This window comes from Hakea prostrata, chromosome 10 (genome assembly GCF_041222555.1).
Source record: "Hakea prostrata isolate BN-2017 chromosome 10, UWA_Hpros_2, whole genome shotgun sequence".
Taxonomy (NCBI): Eukaryota; Viridiplantae; Streptophyta; class Magnoliopsida; order Proteales; family Proteaceae; genus Hakea; species Hakea prostrata.
The window spans coordinates 45,688,375-45,714,604 of NC_142609.1; the positions used below are offsets into that span (position 1 = coordinate 45,688,375).

The window sequence follows — 26,230 nt, forward strand, 5'->3', positions numbered from 1 at the left end:
TAATCTTTTTTTTTGGAGGAAATATTATTTACCGTTCTACAGGAATGCTTAAGAGAGTCTAGATCTCTTACTTTCCAGGGTAGAGGTCCATATTTCACTCATAGGGGTCTATTAGAGTTTCACCCTTGATTTATTTTGTCAAACACTAAAAAGTAAACTTTGAAAAAGTCGTTTCAAGTCGCACAGCCATGTTCAAGGAGACCTATAAATGCTAATACATGGAGAAGTGATATAATTCAAATTGAAAGAACTAGAAGAGCTAGACCTAATATAACCTTAAGAGAATTGATGAGAAATGATATGCATAGTTCAGGCCTTGCATTTAGCATGACCTCAAACAAAATTGATTGCAAGACAATAATCTATGTAGCTAAACCCATTTACTTGGAACAATACTTCTTGTTGTTGTTGTTAGAGGTGAGCTCCGGTTTTATATTTTGAAGAAAAGTGAGGAAAGGTCAGACCTTCTATTCTGACAGAGCATAAGAGATGTCATAATTTGTTAATTATATAAATTTAGGCTTATGCTCCAACTCAGAACTTCAGCTAAAGCCTAATTGTGGTCCTGAAAATCCCATCTCAAGTAGCTTATAGGACTGGAAAGCCCAGTTCAGATCTTGCCCAGTAGAGTTTGGATCTACCCTGTTGGAATGAATCCATTTCATTGTGGATTCTAGGGAAATTTACACAGTTTGTTCTTTAGAGTTTCTTGGACATCCAAGAATAAGACAAGAACAAGATCCCATCCCATTTGAAGGATCAGCTTAATCTACTTAAGTCAAAAGCTACAGTGAAGGAACACAACTAAAGATGCTAGAGGTATTCTAGCTCAGAGTCTATAAATTTCTCAGGATATCATCATAATCATGCCATTAGAAGAAAACCCATCTCAGTTCTGTAGCTTAAGAAACCCAAACAGAAACCTAAAATATCGAGCAGGTAAGGAAGAAATAAAAGAAAAGCAAAAACAAGGAGAGAGAGAGAGAAAAAGCTAAGTGAGCAGGAAACGGCCGCTTAAACAAGAGAGAGAGAGAGGGGTTCAAAGCTGAAAAAGCAAAAGAAAACATAAAACATACCTCCCCAGGACCCGGGGCCCTAGAGATATACTTTGCCCCAAAGTACGAATCAAAGATCACCTACCCTTTGACTGCCTCGTGACTCATGATTTCCCGTTTGATTGGAACGAGGGTAGTCTGGTAATTATACACCCCCACTATTTTTTCTTTTTCGAAGTGATGGCTTTATATTAGATCCCGAACGTCTCTCCCGACGGCTGTTGACCACAAACTACACTCGCCCACACGATTAAGATAATGGTTTTTTTTATATTTTATTAATTTTTATTTGTGGGTCCTACATAATTTATGGTTGTAAGGCGTTGGGAGAACACAGAGTGCTTCCAGTCAGGGGAGATGATACACACTCTTATTATATTAGGAGATAGAGACTATATTATATACTACAAGATATGTTGAACCCACAACTTTTTCACTAAGAGGTGCCAGTCGTTACCTACTAAGCAACCCTTTGATGATATCTCTGCTGTTATATGATAAAAACCACTCAATAAAATTAAGCTGAATTAAGTTTGTCACTCCTGATCGTCGGATTGTAATCCTTCTCATTTGATAGACTTGTTGAACCCTGTATGTGGGCCATATTTTGTGTAGATGTAAGATGTGACCTTGGATTAGGATCTTCATTGTCATCATCATCAGCTGTTGCTGCTCCTACGACTACTACCAACAACCCTATTTTCAACTACAAGACACTGAGATAACTTATATTAAAGCATATATACTTGAGTTCTTGGTACTGAGATAGCTTATATTAATGATCAAGAAAGCAATTTTTTGATGAGACAAAGACCTATCATGCTTTGCATGTTTCTTAAGGTAAAAGAATTGAATAATTTAATCAAGAAATATGTCTGGTTGATAATATTCATTGTCTTGCTGTTGCTGACATGTGTCTCTTGTTAACTTTTGCACTTACATAAAATCTCAAATGTCAATTTAATTTGGATGATCAAAATTAAATCCAACGGTCATAAATACATTGAACAGGAGATAAGGATAGAAGTCATTCGTATAAGATAAAATGGAATCATAAATTGATGATTGCCTCTTTGAATCCAAAGTATATGGTGTCCCTTTAAGATCCCATTTGTTGACAGTGGTATGTAAGGGTAATAAAGATTTCAATGTAGGGTCTTCTCTCTTGCTATATATAAGGGCCCATTGCTCTTTATTCAATAGTTTATACAAGTTCTTTCACTTTTTGATCTTAATGAAACATATGATACCAGAATTGAATTAAAGAAGCAATTTTCATCTACTACTACCTTTATACAACTTATTGGTTCTAGGCTGATTACATTTGATAGCCTTAATGACTAAGACTGATAGAGAATGTAAATATAGAAGTCCACTCCTTAGAAATATCAAATAATAGATTTGACAGGGGAGACAGCTCACCTAGGATTAAGGGACCCAGTTGGCTATCCAAAGCTAGTGGAAGCTTCACTAGGGTTAGGGGTCTTAGTGGTATGGTACAAAAGAAGATGCTCTGAGGACATTGATGAAAGGAGCAGCTAATAATTTGAGCCGCCGTGGGGGAGTCTTTTGCATCGGGAGATCACATACTGTTTTTTTAACGCTTTTTACTACACAATAGATTTAGGGTTTACGTCTAAATAATAATTAAAAAAATTCAGAAAAGAGATTCTTAGTGGGTCTTATATGAAACTCACCCTTATTGAATGGTAGAGAAGAGTCAAAGAAACCGTATGTGTTCCCCTGACGGAGAGACAATTTAGACTGAGTGGGTTGGGGGAGAAGAATAAGAGTCTAGTTGCCCCTAAAACTAGGGCTAGTGCATGGGGCCATGTTTGGATGTGTGCTGCCGTCAGTTGCATAATTTAATAGTTAATCACATCAAACTGATACCCTAAATTGATTGCTTCAAGCTCTAGAAATATGAAAATAAAGAGGTGGTTGACACAGTCTCCCACTTGGGGCATGTGTGCTAAGATCTAGTCAAGGGGAGATTTCAAAATTAAGAGAACTACAACCAAGGTCTTCCTTTGTTCTTCCAAGATAAGAAAACAATTATGCATTTTGGAGGGCTAGGGTTGGGTGAGAGGGGAGCAAATGGTTACACAACCTCCCAGAAGAAAGTCTGAGAGTAGGGTGAGAGTGAGTGGAATACCTGAGCTTGTTAGGGTGTAGAACTAGGGAAGGCCCAACAGGATCCTCCAGAATGAGGAACTCCCTTAAACCATGGGGACAAAATGTCTGTAGTTCTTAAGAGTTAAATGTACTAAATACCCCAAAAGCAACAAGTTGGGACAATTTCCCAGAGTTTCTGTAGACATGAATCTAGATTGGGTGAAAATAGAACCCCAAAATCACCTAACAAGTTCCCCCCATTTCTGCAATCTAGAACTATTTTGAACCATGGAGAGGAGCAAGCTTACACATTTCTCCACAAAGGTAAATTTTGAAGGTTTTGAGAACCTATACTAGCTCTAAAGTAATACCCAAGAAAATTGTTTGAGACAACACAGATTCTTCTCTCAGCCTACAAAAAATTCCCTTTCAAACATTCTCTGCAAATCAAAAATGGGTCTTATACGCCTAAAACAGAGAATTAAAAAGGAATAAAGAAAGGGCAAGAAAGAACAAACTCTTCTACATACATAACCTTTATCTTTTTTTCTTCTTTAACTACTTTTTCTCACAGAAGACCAAAAATGGGAGGGAAGGGAAGAGGGTGTACAGCCAGGGGCTTACATGACCTTTAACTTTGCTAACCGCGGGCAGGGGTGGTGCAGAGAGAATCAGAGACAAAGCTTACAATGGGCGGGCAGCTTTCGGGCAGTTCTATGTTGGGGAGTGACCGATATATCCAATGACTGACCATGCTGGCATGGTCTTGGATTTGTGTAAAAAGCCTCGAGACCGAGCTTGTTGCACTTTATTCTCTTCAAATTCGATACTTTGCTGGACCAAGAACGAGGTTTTGAAGAGAGAAGGCCTCTCTCTGTCTCTCTCTCTTTTCTTTATGTCTGCTGCATTGTCTTGTTTTACATTCACAAATCAGAATCTCCTTCCCACTTCCACGCGTTACAGTGTTGTCCTGTTCTTTCTGTTATGAATTTGGGACCTTCTCTTCTCCTTTGTATTCTTTCTTTGGTTCTTTTTTGTGTTAAACTGAGCTAGAAAACTGCCCATTTTTAGTTTCTGTCTTTGTTACCGTTCTTCTCCTAAGGTAGTGAGCTTGTTTGACTGGTAAAACCAGAGATCCAAGAAAAACATATAGTTTGGTTCTTTACTTCGATCCTCAACTCTCTTTGGAAGCGAACCCATAAATTGGGGTTCCTATCCTCTAATTCTTGACCAATCACTTCAATTTTTTGTTGTTGTTTTTGGGTTTTATTGGTCTTACTGTTAGCAGCTATTTCACTCCATAAGCACCTTCTAGCCCATTCTGTTCATGTCCGTATGTTCTGCTCTCATGTTCTAGATATAAGCACTGAGGGTGGTTGTTGATGAACTTGTTTCTGGGTTCAGTATAAACACAACTGAGAATACTTAAGAGACAGAAATTACAGGAGTACAAAGCTGTATGAAGAATTAGTGAAACAATGAGAGATGGAAACTCGAAGAAAAGCAAGGTATCTAGAGAATGCAACTAGTGTCTCTTCTGCTTTACTTTGTACTCTTCTTCTGCTACTGCATTTCTGCCTTCTTTTCCTGTCTTTCTTAAATATTTGTAGTTTCCTGATTCTCTTTTTCTTTTCTCTTTCCAATGAAGCTCTCATGGTCCAAGACTCTGGTGAGGAAATGGTTCAATATCAAGAGTAAAGCTGAAGACTTTCATGCTGATGATCTTGTTTACGGAGGTGGGTGCTGGATTATTATTTCTCAAAAATCAGATTCTCAGTCACCTTCAGGAATTTTTCCTGAGTTGGTTTCTGTTGTTTGAACATTATTGTATCTTCTTACAAAATAAAGTTAGGGTTTCAACGCTAGGAGTCTTGGTCTAAATACCAATAAGAAAAATTAGTATTATTTTTGAGACAAAGTTCCCAATTTCATTGCTCTCTAATTTCAGGCGTTGACGAAGAACCCAGGAACAGCTTCTCAGAGAGGGAGGCATACACGATCAAGAAAAGCAGAACAGGTTCTGTATTGGATTAACTACCTGTCTTTGAAATTTTTATGAATCTTTGAACTCGTATAAGTACTAAAATTTGATTAATTTCTCCTTCCCTACCCTTTGGTTGAACAGAGAGAGTGAACAGAAGCTCTGATCGGTTCCGTCGAGGGAATATTGATGTTGATACTACTGAGGTTACAGATGTACAGAACTACAAGTATGTTTCATTTCATACAATGTTTATTTTTTTGATTTATTTCTGGACGAATTGAATTTATGGTTTTTCTCTTCATGGGGGAGTAGGATCTTTGTTGCTACATGGAATGTGGGTGGAAAATCGCCGCCTGGTTACTTGAACCTTGAAGATTGGCTCCACACTTCACTTCCTGCTGATATTTACGTTCTTGGGTATGTCCTGCTAATAATTTATTCTCCTTCACGATTTTTGCCTGCAACGTGATTAATGGAAGCTGTTGTGATCCCATTCTCCAGATTTCAAGAAATTGTTCCGTTGAATGCTGGGAATGTTTTAGGCGCAGAAGACAATGGACCTGCGAAGAAGTGGCTGGCTCTCATCCGAAGAACCCTTAACAATATTCCTGGCACTAGTGGCAGCACTGGTTATCATACTCCTTCTCCAATCCCTGATCCAATTGTAGAATGCACTGCTGATTTTGAAGGCTCAACAAGACAGAAGGCCTCTTCTTTCTTACCCCGAAGATCATTCCAGACAAGTCGAAGCATGAGAATGGACTATGACATGTCAACCCTGCAACCCCGGCTTGATCGACGATTCAGTGTGTGTGATCGGGTTATTTTTGGTCACAGGCCAAGTGATTATGATCCCAATTCCAGATGGGGTTCATCTGATGATGAGAATGGTACTGTGGATTCCCCAGGGGCCATCTTCTCACCAATGTCCTATGGGGTATCCGCATCCATGGAGGACAGAGAGAGACCATATGGGCAGTCAAAATACTGCCTTGTTGCAAGTAAGCAAATGGTTGGGATATTTCTCACAATCTGGGTGAAGAGCGACCTGAGGGATGATGTGCGGAATATGAAAGTTTCATGCGTGGGCAGGGGATTGATGGGTTATCTTGGAAACAAGGTACACTGCTTTCATTAATCAGACCATTACTTTGTCTTGCTTTTACATCCCTTGGGTAGTATTTCTGAAAGTACAATAAGTGATTTCCTAGAACAAAGCAAAATGGATTATTCACTTTTGGGTTTTCCAGGGCTCAATATCAATTAGCATGTCGGTACACCAGACTAGCTTCTGCTTCGTCTGTAGTCATCTAACCTCTGGACAGAAAGAAGGTGATGAACTAAGAAGAAATTCAGATGTTATGGAGATCCTGAAGAAGACAAGGTTTCCCCGTGTTCAAAGAGTAGGGGATGAGAAATCACCCGAAACAATCCTTGATCATGAGTAAGACTCTTATTCACCAATCTATAAAGCCACTTCCCTGACTCCTTTTCTGTAAATTGGTATTTCTTTTTCTCTCTTTCCTCGAAGCATTAGATTATGCTTGCTTTGAGGTGTATAATTAAGAAGTAAATTATTCAAGTTTTGCTAAGACTTTCAGCTTTCTAACTGATGCCCCTCCATGCAGTCGAATTATATGGCTTGGGGATTTGAATTATCGAATTGCTCTTAATTATCGTTCTGCAAAGGCACTTGTGGAGATGCACAACTGGAGGGCATTGCTAGAAAATGATCAGGCATGATACTTATCCTTGCTTGATGTACTCTTCCCTGTTTCTGAATTTCTTTGAGAAAATAGGACAATTAGTTAATCTGACACATTGTCTTTGCAGCTTCGTATAGAACAGAGACGAGGTCGCGTATTTGATGGATGGAATGAGGGGCGGATATATTTTCCCCCCACATACAAATATTCAAACAATTCAGACAGATATGCCGGAGATGACATGCATCCTAAAGAGAAGCGAAGAACACCTGCATGGTAAAACCACCGTAGAATATATTGCAAACAAGGCACCCCATAGAAGACTAGAATTTGAATGTTCTTTCAAACATATTCAGGAACTTGATTAGCCTTTTCTTTTTTGGGTGTGAAGGTGTGATCGCATCTTGTGGTATGGAAGGGGCCTTCATCAATTGTCATATGTTCGTGGGGAGTCTAGATTCTCAGATCATAGACCAGTTTACAGCATTTTCTCAGCTGAAGTTGAATCCATCAGCCGTAACCGTTTTAAGAGAAACATGAGTTGTTCTAGTTCCAGAATTGAGGTAGAAGAGCTGTTACCATACTCACATGGATACACTGAACTTAGTTTCTTCTGAAAGCTCAAGGAACAAATAAAGACCCACATACAAGTATATTCTCTCTTTCTCTTGTGCAGCATTACCTTTCTGCCTCTATATATTGTTACTTCTATTTTAATCACTAACTTTTCTCTTCTATTGTCAATAGGGAGTCATGGATTTGTCTATGGAGAAAATAGACAGTTTTGCGCAAGAGATTGTCCCCCTTCTATGCACTCAGACAATATTTGAAGTATTGAAGGCACTAATTATTCTTTTTTTCTTCTCAAGGTAAAGTATTTAAACATGGGAAATACTCCAATCAAGTCTTGACTTCTTGAGTGTTCCTCCCCTTAATTGGTCTGTTTATTATGTTGTATAGCCGGATTTTCATGGAATCATTGGATTCAGCTAAAGAGCTCATCAATCCTTTTGAAGTCCAAACATGGAACTTCTCTCAATTAGGTGATTACTTGACCAATTTACCTTGAATTGGTAAATTTTTGTTTTATCATTTTTGTTGTTTGGGGCAATGATCTCAATAGGCAAAGTAGTAAGCTAGTAACCACGCCAAGGACGTGACATTGTGGTTATACAATGTGGCCCAAATCAACTTTTAAATCCTGAACCTGCATCCATATAGGAATCTCAGTTCACACCGAATGGTGTCTTTTAGCAACAAAGTCAGCAGCTCCAATAGAATAGTGCCTGCATATAACCTGAAAGCATTGTTGTAATTTACATCCTCCTTTACTTGAAAGCTCTGTTCAGTGGGTATCTTGCTTGTTCTCATCTGTTTTCTGGTCCCTGCAGGCTATCTCAAAGGATGGTCACCCATGTATTTAAGGGGTGACGGAGACATTTCCGTCCCCCACAAGCCAAAAAAGGTTGGTCATTTTCTTTCTTTCCTTATGATTAATGCATGTAACCTAACTCATGAAATATGTGAGCTCAGTTACTTATCCATGTATCCATTACTTTTGATTTATTTCAACAGATGTATATATTTGTGGTTTTGGCGATAATCACCCCAAACAAAGGCAGTCAATGCTGTTCTCATCGGTGCAATCTAGTTAGCAAAAGCTTGGGTGATAACAATTACTTTTGGATCTTTGAAGATGTGCACTTATAAGGTAAGGTTGTTTTTACCTGATGCTCTGGAAATTTTTTGAAGTCCCTCAAAGGCTCAAATAATTCAAGAGATTTCAACTAAAATGATATCTTGCTGGTTTCCTTGCAGGATAAACTTGCCCAAAGTAACATGGTGAAAGAGTCAAGCTAGGTTGTGCTAGTGAACTATTTTTATTTTATATAAATTTTTTTGGTTAATCATTGGATGAGGATGAGATTATTCTTTTTGTAAGAAGATGAAACTAGAAAATAGTCAAAATAATCATATTGTAAGGAGTTAGGGACGGGGGTTGTTCAGTTGTAATTATGATTTTTGGGTCCAGAGAGAGAAAAAAAATTTGTGATGCAGAACATTCATGGTGGCAGTGATGTAACACAAAAGAAAGAATGAAATAAAAAGAAAGAGAAGAATGGAAAGAAATTTGAAGTTTGTTATATCATTATATAAGGATCTGAAGCTGTTTGGCATGTGATGTCTTTGTTGTTGGCTCTGCATACTTCTGCAACTGCTAATGATTTTACTGAAAAAAGCTAGTTTTGTTTATTATGTTAATTTTCTGGTGTTAGTAGACAGGGATGAGTGGGGAAAGCACTGTAAGGAATAGAGAGTTACAGGCATGGCAGGGTGGTTGTGAGGTGATACTAAAAAGAAGAGTCGGTGCTGCTAGATTCACTTTCAAGTGGGGAAGAGAACAAAAGAGGGATTACTGGTAAATGTGTCTTGTGTGTGGTTAGTTTTAGACTTGTCTGCCTGTGGGGTTTTCTGGTGGGGTTCTTGTGGTTTATCAGTCAAAAAGCAGTTTTCTGCTTGGAAATCTTAAAACAAGAGAAGGGGGCCACCAAGGGAGCCACTTGGGAAATGGGTATTGGTTGTGTTCACTGTAGGGTTTCTGGGGTTTTATGGGTTTAAGTAGAAGAAGACATTTATATCAAAGGATTTAAAATTTTATCTTGCTTTCACCATTTAATTGTCTCTTTATTAAAACCAGAGTGGTGGCCCCTTGTGGGGTATAGAATCTTGGGGGTGGATAAAGAAAATCAAAAAATGGAAACTAGAAACTCTGTATTGCTTTTGTTTTCTCCCTTTTTACAGCTGGGTGGTGGGAATCAAGAAAGAAGAGCTGGGTTCTCTCTCATTATGAGTTTTTAATCTTCCAATGCATTCAATAAAAAAAGACTAATTAATGAAATCCCAGCTACACTCAATACTTAATATATTATGATTCATGGAAGATCTCTTCCCTCCTTTGGCACAGAAATATGGAGAGAGAGAGGATACAATTGGCCCACAAGGAGCACTTTTTCTTTCTTTAACTAAAGATTATTAGAGGTGACTTGACTATAAATGTCCTTCCTATAGTCCATCTCCATTTTCATTAAACTTGGAAAGGAGAGTTATTATCTCCAAAAACAAAATTTCTCTATCATAACCTCTAGAATCCCTAGCCTCTACAGTCTAGAGGCCCTTCTGTAGTCTACCTAACCTATCTTTTCTCTCTCATTTTTTTTACTTTTAAAATAAGATAGCTAGAGGGTTTTTTCTAGAAGGTTCGTCTAGACCCGTTTCCGCACATCTTGACTATATCTTCCGAGGGGTGGTCGAGAATATTTCTATTTAAAATGAAAATCCATTCCACTCTCTTATATCTTGGCTTGTGGGTCTTTTATTTATGAAGGAATTTGTAATTTAAAAAAAAACTACAATTACTATGTCCTTGTTTAGATTCGTCAGTTACTTGATGATAGGGTATCTTTATATTATCCATCTATCTTTTAAAATAAATTTCTTATTAGGTGTCATTTTTACTTGAAATTTAAATCTTATAAATGAAAAATTAGGTATGCATTATTAAATATTGAAGTTTTCATGCATGTTCAGGTAGTTCAAATATTTATTATATAACCTTTGTGAAGATGACTTTCTATGGTTATTATTTCAAATTTTATTAATTGATTGAATAAATTCATAATGATTTTAAATTTCACTATTTATGAAAATCAAATGGAAAAAAGATCTCATGCCATCAATTGAGCGTGGGTTTTCTTCTCACGCTCTTATCATGTAGTGACCTATTGGACCCACAAAATTTTTGGGCCCTTAAGAAGATTTTCTCTTTATTTTCTTATTAATGTGGTTTACTCTAATCATAATTATCAAACATAAGAAAACTTTCTGTTTTCTATAATCATTATTTTTAAATCTCCTTTCATGTACCTTCCCTTCCTTTGCAAGGGACAACACCTAAGTCAATAGCCGGCTCTAAGCATATCAAAGAGATTCTCTTACCTTCACAAATCACAATCTCTTCTCTTCTGTCTTCTGTTCTTGAACTTTGTTCGAAAATTCTTTTAATGGAATCTCTAACTCTGTTTTTCGTTAATATCAAAGAGAAGAAAAGAAAAGAATCTCTCATCCCTCCAGCAAACCAGAGCTCTCTGTCTTCTATCTTTGTGACTGCCGGCACTGTCAAGGTCTCCTACTCCTGCCTCTGTTTCTCTCTCTGTTCCTACTAATGGCCTCTGTTTCTAAATGTCTACCTTGATTTAAGACTGGGTTGTCCCATCTGGTCTCCTTGATCAGACTTTGACATTAGGGTTTTTCTTTCTTTTCATTCTCTTGCAGTTAAATGTAGCTAAGAAATGATAGTGTCTTAACTTTTTACACCCAAACTTTTATTTCCATAATTATGAACATACATATCTTTTGGGTTACTTTAATTTGGTATAATTTCTTAAAAGATCAAGTTTTGGAACCAAATTGGGTTGAACAATCCAAGCATGGCTAAGAACAGTCATGTGTAATGATACTTCCAAACTTTCATGCTATTAGGATTATTGATTGCAAATTATGAGAAAAGTAACAGGCTTGTTCTAGGATTGATTGTGAAGTACAGAGAAACTCAAGAAGGATCCATCAAGGACCTTGTATATATAAAAGCATGGGTTGGAATTATTTCCCTATTAAGATCAAATAATCTCTTTTATCTGATTCAAAAAAAAAAACTGAATCAATATCAGACCTGAGCCTAAGTGAATCATATATTCATATTCATATGAACTGGGTTTTGGATTGATTTGAAGAAATGGTTTTACTTTTACCCATGGAAATGTGTACATGAGCTTTGATCGATGTGACCTAAGGAGGTCTTCCTTAGTTGCTTGGGAAACTGAGAATGCATGGCACGCTCGTCTCTCTCTCTCTCTCTCTCTCCTTCTTGCAAATATATATTCTTTTTGCAGAGCATCAGATATTCTCACTTTAATAAGCTTAAAAGTCAAAAACTAACAATACCCAGATCCACCTTCCACCGACTTGACTTCCAATGAACACCAATATTTTCCTGATTATCACTCAATCCAACAGTTATTCTTTTCCCTCTCAGTTCTGTTCTAGTTTATGATTGCCCAATTCAGATCATCAACCAGCATCGTTTGAATGAATCATCTCACTTTTTCTTTTCATAAAACACTACTTTGATTCAGAAGATACCATTTGTAGATATCCAAGGAAACTTATTTAAGAACAACAATAATAAATGAGCTTTGGATTCATAAATGTAACTTAGATTCATCAACCGACCATGAGTAGTTAGATTTGAGATAAGGGTTGATGAGCTTATCTATATTCAAAACCAAGGTTTACCCATTTTTAAACTCAACTTCTGGATTGGCATCATAGTTTATTCTGTGCTGATCTATCTTTGAAAGGCTTCTATTGGGTTTTATATTAACGGTCAAAGTTAAAACAAAGAGACAAAGTATCCAAGTGGGACAACAATGAGTCACCTTTGTTTCCGTTTTACTCAAGCAATGCCTTTTGCTTTTTGAGGAACACAGAAGCAATAAAACCACAAAAGCAGCACGTTTTCCAAAAAATATATATATATATATATATATATATATATTTATGTATTCAGGTCATCCAACCCAGACATAATAGGAAACTAATGGACCGTTGTCAGATCCTATTGCTGTTCTTGGTCTCTGTTACAGAGCTCAGCACCCAAAAGAAAAACATAAAAGAGGGGGGTAGGTAGTTAACAGATAACCAATGGCAATTGAAAATTTTAATTCAAGAACTACAGACCATTTGGAATTACAGATACAGATCTCAACCTGCGATGCTTGATTTGGTGAAAATGCAGATAAGGGGTGATTCATTTTCAATGGAGAATAAGGTGATGATTAGATTATTTAATATCTTTTAATATAAAATAATGAATAGAAAAAAATAATATATGAGGGAGGCTGATTCCTCCCATTTTGAGGCTTGCAATCTCTTAAATTTTTTTTGACATCAACCCATAAAGACATGTAAGCAACAAAATATAAGACATCGAGACCAACGTGATTATACACCAATACAATGTCATACATTCATGGACATAAAAGAAGTAATGGAAATCTCTCAACCACGCAAAAATTCCAAAGCTCGCATTAACCTAATTCGAGAGCATAGGGTATATATTTATAGATTTTAACTAGACAAAATGGTTAACCCATGTTGCTCATCAAAATATGTCAGTACGAACCCATTTTTGAAGTCCTGGTATAAAAATTCAAGTCACAACATTCAACAATTATTCTCATGAAAATAAACAGAGACTAAAGAATCAACCCAAATTTCAAGTCATCCAGTTCAATCATTTTGTTTAGTTCCTTCCCCTTAGGAGAATAATACCTCATTTTAAGAGAGAGACAGGATTTTGTTCCGTTCCTCACCCTCTGGAGAATAATTCTTCTTTTTCACTTATCTAACTTGCTAGCAGTACAAAGGCACTGATTCGGTCAAAACCATGCACCACCATCAAAGTATCAAACACAACAAGACCAACTGGAAAGCACGAATGGTTAGGAGAAGTACACAAGGGTTTGTGAAGGAACTGGATGAAAACAACTAGTTCAGCCTCATTCGATTATCTTTTGTTTCTTTTGAGAAAAACAAACAAACTTGTGCTTTGATTGAAGTATGCAGTCGCTTCTACTGCAAATGGTATTATAGCAGTCACCAGAGGAAACTGTAGTGTAGAGACAGTTCTTGCCTTTTATTAATTTCTATAATTTCTCACTCTTTTAGTTTCTCATCCAACAGTCATTTCCTGTCTCGACCAAATAGATCAAGTGATTCTGACTGTGTTTTGACCCCAAAAAAAAGGAGATTCTGACTGTGCTGGGTGTGTATGCTGTGCATGGGAGCAGAAGAAGCAAAGATGATATTCGTTGTTTAATATAAATTCTGAAGCTTCTCCTTTGAGCATGGATGGGGGATGAAAATCCACAAGATTCTTTTGGGATAGTCAAGGAATATAATTTGGGCTTGGGCCAGGGCTCCAACACAATCACTATGCTAGGCAAATATAAATACGTATACAATTGGTCCATGTATCAGTATAAGATCAATGTCTCACAATATAAGGTTAAGAGTTCAAATCTCGTTAGAGTCGGGGGCGAAGAGTCCTTTCGTATGCTCGTATATATAATAGTGTCCTCTATATATAAAGCTAACCCCCTCAGAATGTAGTTGAGGTGCACTTAAGTGGACCCGAAACTTCAGTTCCAAAGAAACAAAAACACACATCTGAGCGTTGAGGTCAAGATGGGTAAGAGATGCTGGAGACATGAGCCATGCACCATCATCTAGAGTGAAATGTATAATGTGACAGGTCAGAATGACCAAGTGTGTGATTTTACTTGGGAGCAATACTGCTCCTAGCAGTCAAAGGCCCAGATGCATTTTGGAGTCTAGAGCAAATCTGAACCATTGAGTCAAGTGTTCATTCAATGGTCTAAATTTGCTCTGGACCCCAAAATGCATCTAGACCATGTGCTGCTGAGAGCGGCACTGCTCCCAAGCACAACACAGAAATGAAATGTTGGAAACAGAAAGGTTTCTTTATTTCAAACTTGAAAGCTTCACACAACACAGAAGTCCTAACTAGAGTTTCTGCTTGTTCTGCTGTTGATAACCAAAACTATTGTAGATGGGAATGAGAGACTGATCAAAGAAACCCTGTGAGACTACTCTTGGATGGGAATTCGATGGGCTCATTTGGTTTGTCAACGATTGCATTGAATTTGCACTAAGAGGAAAAATCTTTGGCGTGTTAACAGTAACCTCGCTAACAGTGAAATTTTGCCATATTAAGTGTTTTTCTCAGTTCCACTGCAAATACAGTTTCAGTAGTACATGTATCAGACAATGACGTAATGATACGATGACTACTACAGTGTCACTCTTTGTTTTCTGGTCTTCAGGGTCCTTGATTCTGCTCTTCCTGCCTTAGCTACTACTTTGTCTAATTACCCTCTCCCTCCCATGATCAGGTATTGAATCCAATGGAACAGTAGCAGCAGTAGTGCACATCCCTTTTCATTTATTACCCTATATCAGAATTATTTATTTAATTCTCTGTCTCGCATTGTCCTCCGTCTTATTCGTGTGACCGTCGGAAAGGCGGTGCATAGACGGGTAAAATTTCAACCGTTGGATGGAAAGACTGACAAAATCAGTCTGTTGTCGTCTTCCTTGTCCACACGTAGCCCATCTTACAGTGCAAACAGAAAGACAGATGAGAGGCTTGGATGGAGAGGATTCTTTATTAACTTGCATGGGTTGGTAGAGTAGCTGGGGCTCCTAGCAACAACAGATCTCCAAGCTTCATAACTTTTCTACGTCATCTCTCTTCTGTAACTTACATTCTGTCTCTTCATTCCTAAATCTTCATAACCTACACATCCCTTATTTATTCATGCATGGTTTGGTGTTCCCCTCTTTCTTCCAAAATGGGGGATGACTGGTGATCAGTGAGTGAGAGAGCTGACAATGGAGTGACGACACATCCTTCTTCAACACTTCCAAGGCCAAAGCATTGAAGTGTATATTTAAGATTGATTTGCTTGTATTGGGAAGGTGTATATTTGCTGCTTCTTACCTTTTCTTTGCTTTCTTCTTGCTTGTTAAACAAGGCATCAGATCTCAGAAGCACAGGTTTGCGTAGGCAAAAGGACAAGGTGACGAATGAATTCAGATCCATCTCTTCATCGTAGAGACTCTAAATTTATCGAATCGCTTCAAATGTTTTTTGGTCAACACCTTGGACTTAAGGGTGAACTGCATTTCACCCTGACTTGAATTCTTCTTCTTCTTCTTGTTAAATTCCAAATTTCTTACGTCAGATTTCGATGATTAAAAGATCTTGGGGGGAGTGATGGAATCATATGGGTAAAGCTTCACGCTTAGTGTGCTTTTTTATGTAAACCCACCTGAAATCTGAACCAACACCTTAATGGAGGTGAATGCAGAATGCCTATTTTGGAATGTACGTTTGTTAGGTCTATTCTGATAATTCTTTTCTCCCCCATTAACCCAAAAGCCAATTTGTGGCATTTAAGACTCTGAAACTCAATCTAAATGATCAGGAGGTGACATGACTAGTAGGAGATCATACGATTTCTTATAGAACTGTTTTTATTTCTGTCTATATTGACATTTGAAAAGCTTGCAGGTCTTCCTAGTCTTAAGTCTTAACAACTCGGCTATTTCATTTCAATTTTCAAGTAATGGTTCAGGTTATAACTTATGAATATGGTAGTTCAACGAGTCAAAAGACTCTAGACATCACAGTATCACACACGGGTCATTTTCTGAAATAAATAATCATCGATTTGATCTAACCACACATTACAGCCCACTGCCCATAAAGAGAAGGCAAGAGTTGACAAAGACAAGTTCCAACTCCACCCACCACCATACTCTTTATTGAAACAAGTTAAATTAATTGTTCATATCCCACTTTTGTTTTTGGTGGAACTGTTCATATCCACTTATTATTATGATTATTGATGGATAAACATTTCCTAGTCCTACTATGTCAAACCCACATATTTATATTGGGTGGATCAGGTCATGCTTGACGCCTTGCCCACCAGCATGAGGATTTGCTGTTTTTACTTAGGCTTTAGCCTTGGGCCTCTAAATCCCATCCATCTATTTGATAAATAACATTATACGTTTTTTTTGATGATTTGATTGCAAAATGTCTGTTAGGATTAGAGCGATCAATCACACACAATTGAATAGAAAACAAGGAAGAAAGAGACACGAATTTTATCCTGGTTTACCTTCAATGTGAGCCTACGTCCAGTATTAGGTTTTTCACTATATTCAATGTTCTATTACAAGAGAATATATATATAAGTGCTTATCAACCCTAAGCCATAGCTATTCATGGGTTCAAGCCCAAACTGTAAAGAAACTCTAAGGCCCACTGAAACATGGACCCTCTACAGGCTATGGAAGCGCTGTTCGCACACCCTCACCCGCTCACCGGAGAGTGGGACTCCATGTCCGTCGACAACACAATGAGAAGCATAAGCCATACTCAACAATGTCAAATCGATATGATAACTCTTTAGTCTTTTTTCTCTTGGGTAGAAAAATTTACACAGGTTTCAACATTCTGGGTTCTTTCTAAGTTTTATTAGCTAAAGCCCATATCAGCACACATGGGAGATAAGGAGCCTATTCATTCTATGCAAGAAGATATTCTATACAAAGTTGACAACCTAAAATATGCCACGTATGGTGGATCATGATAAATTACTAAATACCGGTCGAGGCGGAGATCTCACGGTTAAGTAGAGACTAAAATCTTGATTTTCCATCTCTAGTTATGTAGTTCAAAAATAATAACTTCAAGAAAGGGCTGCAACAAAGACGTATTGGGCCGGATTTTTCAAAACTCAATCTCAGCCCTAAATGCTTTTAGCTAAGTGCATTCCTACCCTGATCTTGAGTCAAGGCTTGAGATTCTTGTTTCTAACCTAGAATCATGATTGGCAAAGCCAAGCCAATCCCATTCTGGCTCTAATTGTTCCTGATTGGGCTGCATTGAAAAAGGTTGACTCTATCACTATCCCTAATTAGCCTTGGCCCAATCTTTATCTCCAATTGGCATCGTCTATATCCTTACCATTGATTGGTCCTATTCTTAGTCTCTGATCAATTTTGAATTATATATATAATCGATAAAATTCACGATCTAACATATTGTTCAATTTAAACCATTTATCTATAATATAAAAAGAAGTAAACTCATGGAATCAGAATGACTTAAGGTCAAAATCAGGACTTGGATCAAATCCATGGTTAAACTCTGGGTTAAAACCTAGGCCAAAATCATGGCAAAATCAAAGCAAAAAAAATCAAGGAAAGATTGGGTGGGACAAATAGTAATCACTAGGCCCACCTTGGCCTCGATTCAAGGCCAAAATATTTTGCCTTAACATACTTTTAGGCCACAATTTTGAGCCCAAGAACTATTTGGGCTCAAGCGGGAAAAGGCCAAACTTGGACCCTAGGGTTTTTTTTTTTGGGGGGGGGGGTTGGGGGGGTAAACTTACACCCCTATGTAATAACTTCAATTATGAGTAAACCATTGGATATCCTAAACGGATTTTGCTAGGCTAGGGGCCACTGACGTGTTGGTGCCCAGCGTTGGATGGTCACCATCTAGTTTTCATTAAATATTTGACACTCAAAAAACCTTGTACACATACAACCAACTTAAGAGAAAAGAAAACCAGTTTGTCTTTGACACGAAGTGTTTTTTGCACCGCTGAGATTTCATGTAGGTCAGTTGACGACCATCTGACTCTCAGAATTAGAGACACCACCATCCCTGAAGATCAGGTGACGACCATCCAACTCTCGAAACCACGGACACCACCACATCAGCAACATATTAAACTGTTTTGGAGTCATCCTGCAAATCTTGAAGAACCGATTTTTGTCAATGCTGTTCTCTATTATAAAAGTTCCGCATCTCGTACTCTTTCATTTGGAAAAGTGAACATCCTGAAGCTGACTTCTTAGCCCGTGGGGTTCTTAATCTGTGTCTTGTGTATGCTGGATTACCCTTCACCGTTTATGCGTTTTCCTGCTGTAACAAACTCAGGACTCAATCTGAAAAATGAATTTATCTTAACCATACCCCCCAAAAAAAGTAAAAAAAAAAAAAAAAAAATCCACACACACTGCCGATCCAACACGCTTCATACCAGCCATATTAGAAAGTGCTTCTATACCAAATAGAACAATCTCACAACTAAGTAGTGTAGGCCGGTTTCTCTTGAAGGTATTTGATCAGGATATTCCACATTCATTTATATTCTCGATCGAAAAATAAAATCTTCCTAGATGAGGATGCTATCTAGCTGAAGAACCATCTAACTTCCCAGTCTGAGAGATATACTGCTTATTGAATACTTCCATGTTTTTAAATCTCCCCATCAAGTAGATGGATGAAAGAATATGGTGATTGTTGAGGCTATGAATTACTTCACCAAAGCCCTCCGGGTGTACTATGAATATGGTGGAGGAACTCATACAGAAAGAAACTAGAACTTGGAAAGAAGAGGTGGTCAAAAAATGGTTCATAAAGGAAGAGGCCAAAACAATATTGTTCATTTACTTATCTCTTTTCCCAAAGGAAGATGAAATTATATGGGGGAAAAGTAACGATGGTACATTCTCGGTGAAAAGTGTACATAGGCTCCAAGAAAGACTCCAATATGAAGAGAAGATGTGTAAGCCACATCATCTAAGTCTCATGGATGGGAGGAGATGCAGCCCAAAGATTGCAATGCTATATGGAGATGCCCACCTTGCCCAAAATTAGCTCCTTTCTATGGAGAGCATGCAATGAAAGCCTTGCTACCATGGTAGGCTTGAATAGTAGAGGTATTAAGGAGGATGACACTTGTGGTGAATGTGAGGAACGAGAGAAGATGTCACACACATTTTATTTTGATGCAACTTTTCAAGACAAGTATGATTTTGCACCCCTTTATCTTGGAGAAGTACCTCAACAAATCCAAATAGTATGGCCGAGTGGATTATAGGTTGGAAAGATGTTAGAAAAGAAAGTGAAAAGTCTTACAACTTTATTTCCTTCATGGCATGGACCTTGTGGAGAGCGAGAAATTGACCGAACCAAAGGGGAAAAAAGGTGGACAGCAAGAGAGGTGATTGTTGAGGCTACGAAGGCTCATGAGGAGTTTCGGCAACATGGAAGAAAGACTCAATATGTGGGTGCAGGGGTACCAAACTCACTTGATAATAGGGGCTGCGCTTGGGCGCCCACGACTCAACCTTTTTCCATAACTAAATGTAGATGCTTTGTGGAAAGAAAAGATGGGGAAAGGTGGACTTGGGTTTATGGTGAGAGATTGGGAAGGGAAACCGAAACTTGCATGGTCCATCTCATCTCACTTCTCTTCGGTTTTGGAAGTTGAGACCCTTGAGCTCCGAGAAGGGTTGCTTTATTGTTTAGCGGATTGCATCAATTATGTGCAAGTGGAAACGGACAACCAACAGTTAGTGAAGCTATTAAAAGCCAAAGCACAGGTTCTCCCTCTTCAGTGAAGCCCTTGATTGAAGATATCCGCACTTTAGCTGAAAATTTTATAGATTTTCAGATTTCTTATGTTCCTAGGAAAGCTGATGTAATAGCTGACATCCTAGCCTGGAAGGCCCTTTCGGTTGAGAGCCCGAAAGATTGGTCGGATTCCAATGAGTGGTTATTAGAGTTTGCTTGGCCACTTCCTATGCTCCTTATGAATGAACTATTTGGTTACCAAAAAAAAAAGATGGATGAAAGAACAGAGAACGAAGCAAATAGAGAATTCCACTTATAATAATATACCAGAATGGACACCCACGACGGATGGGCTATGGGTAAACCTATTTGAGACACAAGTAATAAACACCAAATTAAGTAGAATCCTTTCTGAAATAACTAGAAGCCAACTATGGGCTATAGATTTGCTCCAATCAAGGATCACATGAAGTCTGTGCTTCCATCTTAAATAAAACAAAGGTAACAAGGGTAATTCCATGTACCACTCTTTTTAAATGGCCTAATAGAATGTACCTACCTCATTTTAGGATAACCTCCACCCAAAAAGTAATGCTGTAAATATTGTAGACTCTAAGAAAAAAGAGAGGGACTCTTTTACCCTTGTTATATCATTTTACAATAACCCATTCTACTGATGATTCTACCCTTACCTTCTCCTTTGTCTCCTACCTCCTCCTTCCTAGAACACCACCTGCTCCCATGAATTAATTATCCTAAAGGTAGCTCTGGATTCAACCAAAAGATGACCATGAAAATAACGCAGCAGAAATAGAAAAAACAAAAACAGAGCGTTTGTTGTATTGAGCCATTGAAATTCAGAGCAGAGCAGCATTAAACCAGTGTATAAGCTAGGAGAAAGCCACCTCCATAATCCACATTAAGGGGTTGAGGTCTACAAGATAATCTAAGGTCTCCCACTTTCCAAAGTAGTAAAATGCTCCTCACTCTGTCCATTGTACAATAAGTGCTCTAATAACGCTTCTGGTCATATCCATCCATCATGTTCTATCTATCTTCGAGTCAAGTTATTTCCACTTTGTTCTTCTCTCATTCTCTCCCACCCTCTCAAAGTTCTTCTCACTTCCCTTCTCTTCTTTCCTACAGCTGAACTACAGGTTTCAAGCCCTTGAATCTCCTCCCAAAAGCCCTCTCAAAGAATCAACAGCAGCCTTGAGAGTGGAAGAATAGCTCTCTGAAGCACAACCTTCTCGTGTTTTTGTGTTTTGGGCTTTTTCATAAAAGACAAATTGGTGAGTTTGCTCTTGTTCAATGGTAGTTTGGCCATTAAGTGAAACCTAACTTACTGACATGATCACCTAACAGGAATCAACTACTGGAGTGGATTAACCTGATATAGAGCATACAAATGGGGGTGTGTACATGATAGCTTCATAAAATGAGGGGCTGCATCATATTAGGCTACCTTAAAAGGTGGTTACATTAATTTCCCATAAACCAAATGTCTGGGTTTTAAAGCACATCAATATTTTCCTCGAAGTGCGTCAGTGAAGTGATATCTGAATGGACATCATTTACCACCACAATACATAAAATTTCATCAGAATGTTCAAAGATTTCAGGAAAGACCACTGGACATCTTATATTGACAACTGTAGAGTTAAAACTTAATAAATATCTGCGGATGGTAACTGGAATTTTTGTTTGATGGCAATACAGTTATTAGACTTCATGGAACAAAATCAGTAATCGCAACACAAAACAAACTTACCTTATGGTAGCACAGAACCACAGTTTCCATTAGTGGAGACCTATATAGGACCCAAAAGTCATCTTACACTTTAGTTTGAGAATATGTAATCTGCAGCAATGCAGCTATGAACACAGAAATCCACTAGTGCTTTACAAAGCATACTATTATAAGATGACATCGTTTATGATTAATGAGGTGCAACAGTAGGGCATTTTTCTGTTTGCCTCTGGATGTAGAAGTTTGTGGTCAACAGTGTCTGTAGCAATTTAAGTGTTCACATGGTATTGATATCATGGATCTAAATTATATGTGAATCTAAACAGAAATATCATGAAGTTTTAATTTCACAGTTTTTCCTCATATTGCAGATTCAATCATCACATCTCTGGCCTCCTAAATTTTGTGGAATGCTATTTGAAGGCATTCGAAATGAATTGCTAAGAAAACAATGCAAAAGGCACAAGAACATGGAATGGTGAGAAAAGAAAGTAGTGCATATGGGAAAACAAATAATATCATCCTAAACAGAATAGATTAGGTGTGTGGGATTCATGTACCTGATCCCAAGGATATGCAATAATCAATTGCTAAATACATGGCTGGGCGTCTCCCAATTTCAGCAAATCAGAAGATAGAAAGAAATGTCTTCAGTTTCAGCCATAAATGCAATGTTGGAATGCTTTCCTCCAACTAAGTGCATCAACAGAGGAATCTGTGTCGAGCCATATGCCTAGATATCAGTTATCTACTTAATGGAGGACATTATACACTGAAACAAAACTGCAAAGGACTAAGCATCAGAATATTGGCCAGCAAAATATTCTTGGCATTTCAGTTAACATGAGAACAGTGTCCCACAGTTTAAATTTCAGATGATTCAAGACAAGCAGTAAAAAACCATTAGTGGAGGTGCTCAGGAAAAAGGTTATCGATGCAAGTTGGAAAAGGTTTTAATGATAACATGCAACCCCAACCTCCAACCATTTCACACTCCATAAAAATAAACTTATCATAGTATTTGGTGGGGAAAAAAATTGACTAAGAAGTTGAAAAAAATTGGTACTGTTCCGCCAAGTTTAGTCAATACTATTAACCATATCACATTATCATGAAAACGTCCAATCCTAAAGAGCAACTGAATTTATGTCTGATCCTAAACAGCAAGGAGATTTGTACAAGACCGATTCACATGTTGTGGGTGGGAGGGTGAGAAAATCTAAGTGAACAGTGCTTATTCCATGAAAACCTGACAGCTTGGCACTGTTCCATCTAGTATGTACAACTTTGCATTGAATATGCAACCAAGAAGCCATATCCTTCTCAACTTTGACGCTTTTGATCACCTAAGCAACCCTTCAAGTTCCGCTCCCAATATCTCAAAACAGCATTTTCTAATGAATTTCCATCAGATTTCCCTTTTCCATTGTCTATAGCAATTTGTTGATCTCGACATTTGCAGCTACAAAATGCACGCAAGTAACTGCGAAATCATGTGTTAACATTAGTATGTGAAAGCCTCAACAATGTGTAGCTAACAGGATAGCCAACTATCATGATAATAACTGAGGAATCGTATCTTCATTTTACAAGGACATCTTCATTTTACAAGGACAGCAACTGAAGTGCGTTTAACTGAACAATTATTTGACCTCCAAAGTGCATAGTATTGATTTCATAAATTCAAGCAATATTTGCCAACAGCTGATGGCTAGAGGGGAACACAGAAAGAGAAAAAAGAACAAGTGCCTTAAGCGAATTGTCTTATGTCTGATGTCCAGGAGCTTACAGAACAAAAACTAATTGCTAAATAGATGAGGAAAGGTTATCTGTTAGCAAAATACGTGAGATCAGGGAAAAGTTGGGTCACCAGAAAAATAAATCATATATCATGAGTAATAAATCAACAAATTGTGCTGTTCGTTGCTGCTTACCATATGAAAGAATAACGATAAATTTTACATTCAAAGTAGCCAGTTTAAAATCATTCTTCCATTAAATTTAGTGTAAAACATGGAGATTTCTGTATGTAATTTCTTTATTCTTTTTTTATGGTTTGACTTTCTTAATTTGCTCGTGCAGAGCTTATCTAGTAGCCAGGAAGCAAAGGTCACAAAATTGTCAACAAATAAGGGATTACTTTAAAAGAGAGTCTAAGGTTTGTATAAGAAACAAGAGTCTTTTGGAGTCTGTGAAGTAGACAAATCCGTCAATTAAAATTGGACATGAAATAGGGGGATAGTAAAGAAAACAATCAACGGAGCGATCTCTCATTTGATCGGAGGATTAAATAAATCAATACAAAGAGGTAGCCTCAGGTAGACATATCCACCTCGCACAGAATTAACAATGAACTTAGACAGGATATTCAGTTACAGTGAAAGAAGGGAGAGGAGAAGAGAAAACAAGTACATTCATCTACAGCTCTGTAGCGGAAAAGAGTAAAGTTCAAGTGACACATGAATTTCATTTTCAGTGGCCTCGGTAAGCCCGACTCATTTGAACAAACCAGTAAATCCACCACAAGACGATCTCGAAATTACACATTGATTAATCAGATATCTTGATTTATCATGGAAAACTAAAAGAAAGTAAAACAAATAACAGAAAACGGTACCTATACATGAAAACTTCTTCACTCTCGCCGATCTTCTTCTTGCAGAGATAGCAGGCCTCAAGAAACCTTCCTACATTGGCATCAACACAAGACTCAAGATCATCCACACTTGAATCCTGACTAGGCGATGCAATCGTCAGGATCTTTCGGCAAGATTTCTCTGGTTTCTCATATGTCGACTTCAAGGACTTCTGAATAGGTCTTTTAATGGCAAGCTGAGATGTATTCTTTTCGGAACAAAGCGGATCAGTTGGCCTCTCCTGGATGCAAAAGCTGATCTCTCCCAAGCTCAAAGATCTACCAATGCGAGATCGTTTAACTGGCATTGTGATGAAGTTGCTGCAACAATGGAAGCTCGAGAAAAGAAGAAAAAGCCGAAAGAGGAGAAGAAGAGTCCACAGAGAAGTGATGAATGTAATCAGAGCAAGGGTTTCGGAGTGAGTCTCAAGCGAGAACGCTACACCTGTTGGAACTTGGAACTGGCTGAGAAGCGTAGAGAGCGTGAGGCGGTTGAGGACAGTTTTAATTTTTCCCTCCGCCTTTACTGACATATGTAAATTTATGTGGTCCCTACTCCAAGGTCGTTATACACATCAGATCGTCTTTGATATCTGGTTTGGAATCGAACGGCTAGAAGTGACGTTGGGTGGGCCTCTTCTATTTCTTTGTTCTCTTTTAGTTTTTTTTTTCGGTCCACCGTTACGTGTTTCAGAGACGCCGATTAAATTTTGTGATCGACACAGGGAATGGTTGGGCCTTGGAGGCCAGGTTAAAGCCTTAAAGGTTGGGAAGAGGGAAAAATATCGAGGACAATTAGGGAATAAACGAACTTGGATTCGGATTGGATAGTAGTAATACCATATCCATATTCTATCATATTCGGATTAATTTGGATAATATTCTATCGGTTTTCAAATGGATTCAGTCGGATTCGAATGATAATTGGATATATATATTTTTTTAAGTAGATTCTTCTAAATAGACATAAATACAGATTGAATACAAGATTTTGACTCCTATTTACATCTTTATCATTTTATTTGTGGAGGCTAGATTTGAAATTTAAGAATTTAACAACTTTGATAGTTATTTTAGTAGAAAATCTACAAAATTAGTCATACATCATATGTAAAAAACTTATAAAAATAAGAAAAATAAATCTAAATAAGTTACTTAATCGGATAATTTTATCGAACCAATAATAATTGGTAAGAAAGGGGTATACCATATCCGCATCCTATTAATAATCGGACAGATTCAAATACCTCTAAACGGATGCGGATGCGAATTCAAAAGCAAATTTCGGTTATCCATTTACATCCCTAAGGACAATTTTATTACCCAAGACCTCCTTAATATTACTATTTCTGCATAAGAGGTTACCACTATTATGCTAAAACCAATGTAGATTATGTCATTGAAATATTGCAACATTTCGGCAAAAAATCGGCATGTTGCACAAGGGCGACATGAAACCAAGCATCGAATTGACAACAACAAACAATCGATGAACCGGCGAAATATCGGCAAAAATTGAAACTTTTGCTACCTGCTCTTCACCTTCTCCGACTCTAATGATGGAAAAACCCCATACCCTCATCTCTCTCTCTCTCCTCTCTCTCGTTTCAAGTGAAGCAGCAGGATTTCCTCTGGCGCCAATCGTTCTTCAATTGCATGCGAGAACACATTGTTTCAGGTGAAGCGGGCCCCGCCAACGTCCACCATGCCCCAACCCATGCACACCCCCCCTTCCCCCCCTCCCCCGGCCCCCCCTCCCTTCCCGCCCCCCCCCTGTTCGTCGTGTAGGATTTCCTCTGGCGCCAATCGTTCTTCAATTGCATGCGAGAACACATTGTTTCAGGTGAAGCACCAGGATTTCCTCCGGCGCCAATTGTTCTTCAATTGCACGTGATAAC

General features: G+C 38.0%; 1 protein-coding gene across 4 annotated transcripts; it reads left to right on the forward strand.

Moving 5' to 3' along the window:
- Nucleotides 1–3,959: 3,959 nt before the first annotated feature.
- Nucleotides 3,960–9,025, forward strand: LOC149003404 (type IV inositol polyphosphate 5-phosphatase 7-like). Of its 4 annotated transcripts, XR_016170325.1 has the most exons (15): nt 3,960–4,678; nt 4,819–4,906; nt 5,119–5,187; nt 5,296–5,380; nt 5,467–5,571; nt 5,656–6,274; nt 6,405–6,598; nt 6,783–6,891; nt 6,988–7,136; nt 7,252–7,510; nt 7,608–7,729; nt 7,821–7,903; nt 8,252–8,325; nt 8,436–8,571; nt 8,679–9,024. XR_016170325.1 is itself a non-coding variant. In XM_089137818.1 (11 exons), exons 1-10 carry the CDS (start codon nt 4,649–4,651, stop codon nt 7,475–7,477), a joined length of 1,674 nt encoding a protein of 557 aa, XP_088993944.1. In that variant the 5' UTR covers nt 3,960–4,648; the 3' UTR covers nt 7,478–7,510; nt 7,608–8,238. The 4 variants fall into 4 exon arrangements, 1 of the variants encoding a protein (XP_088993944.1); XR_016170324.1 differs by having other exon boundaries at nt 7,608–7,903; nt 8,679–9,025; XR_016170326.1 differs by lacking the exon at nt 7,821–7,903.
- The last annotated feature ends 17,205 nt before the right edge of the window (nt 9,026–26,230 follow it).

Excerpts from the sequence above, each read along its gene's own strand:
- LOC149003404 (XM_089137818.1), top strand. The coding sequence starts at position 4,649 with ATGAGAGATGGAAACTCGAAGAAAAGCAAG. Across the intron at positions 6,892-6,987 it reads CATTGCTAGAAAATGATCAG|CTTCGTATAGAACAGAGACG; the intron begins GCATGATACTTA and ends TTGTCTTTGCAG. Across the intron at positions 7,137-7,251 it reads AAGCGAAGAACACCTGCATG|GTGTGATCGCATCTTGTGGT; the intron begins GTAAAACCACCG and ends TTGGGTGTGAAG.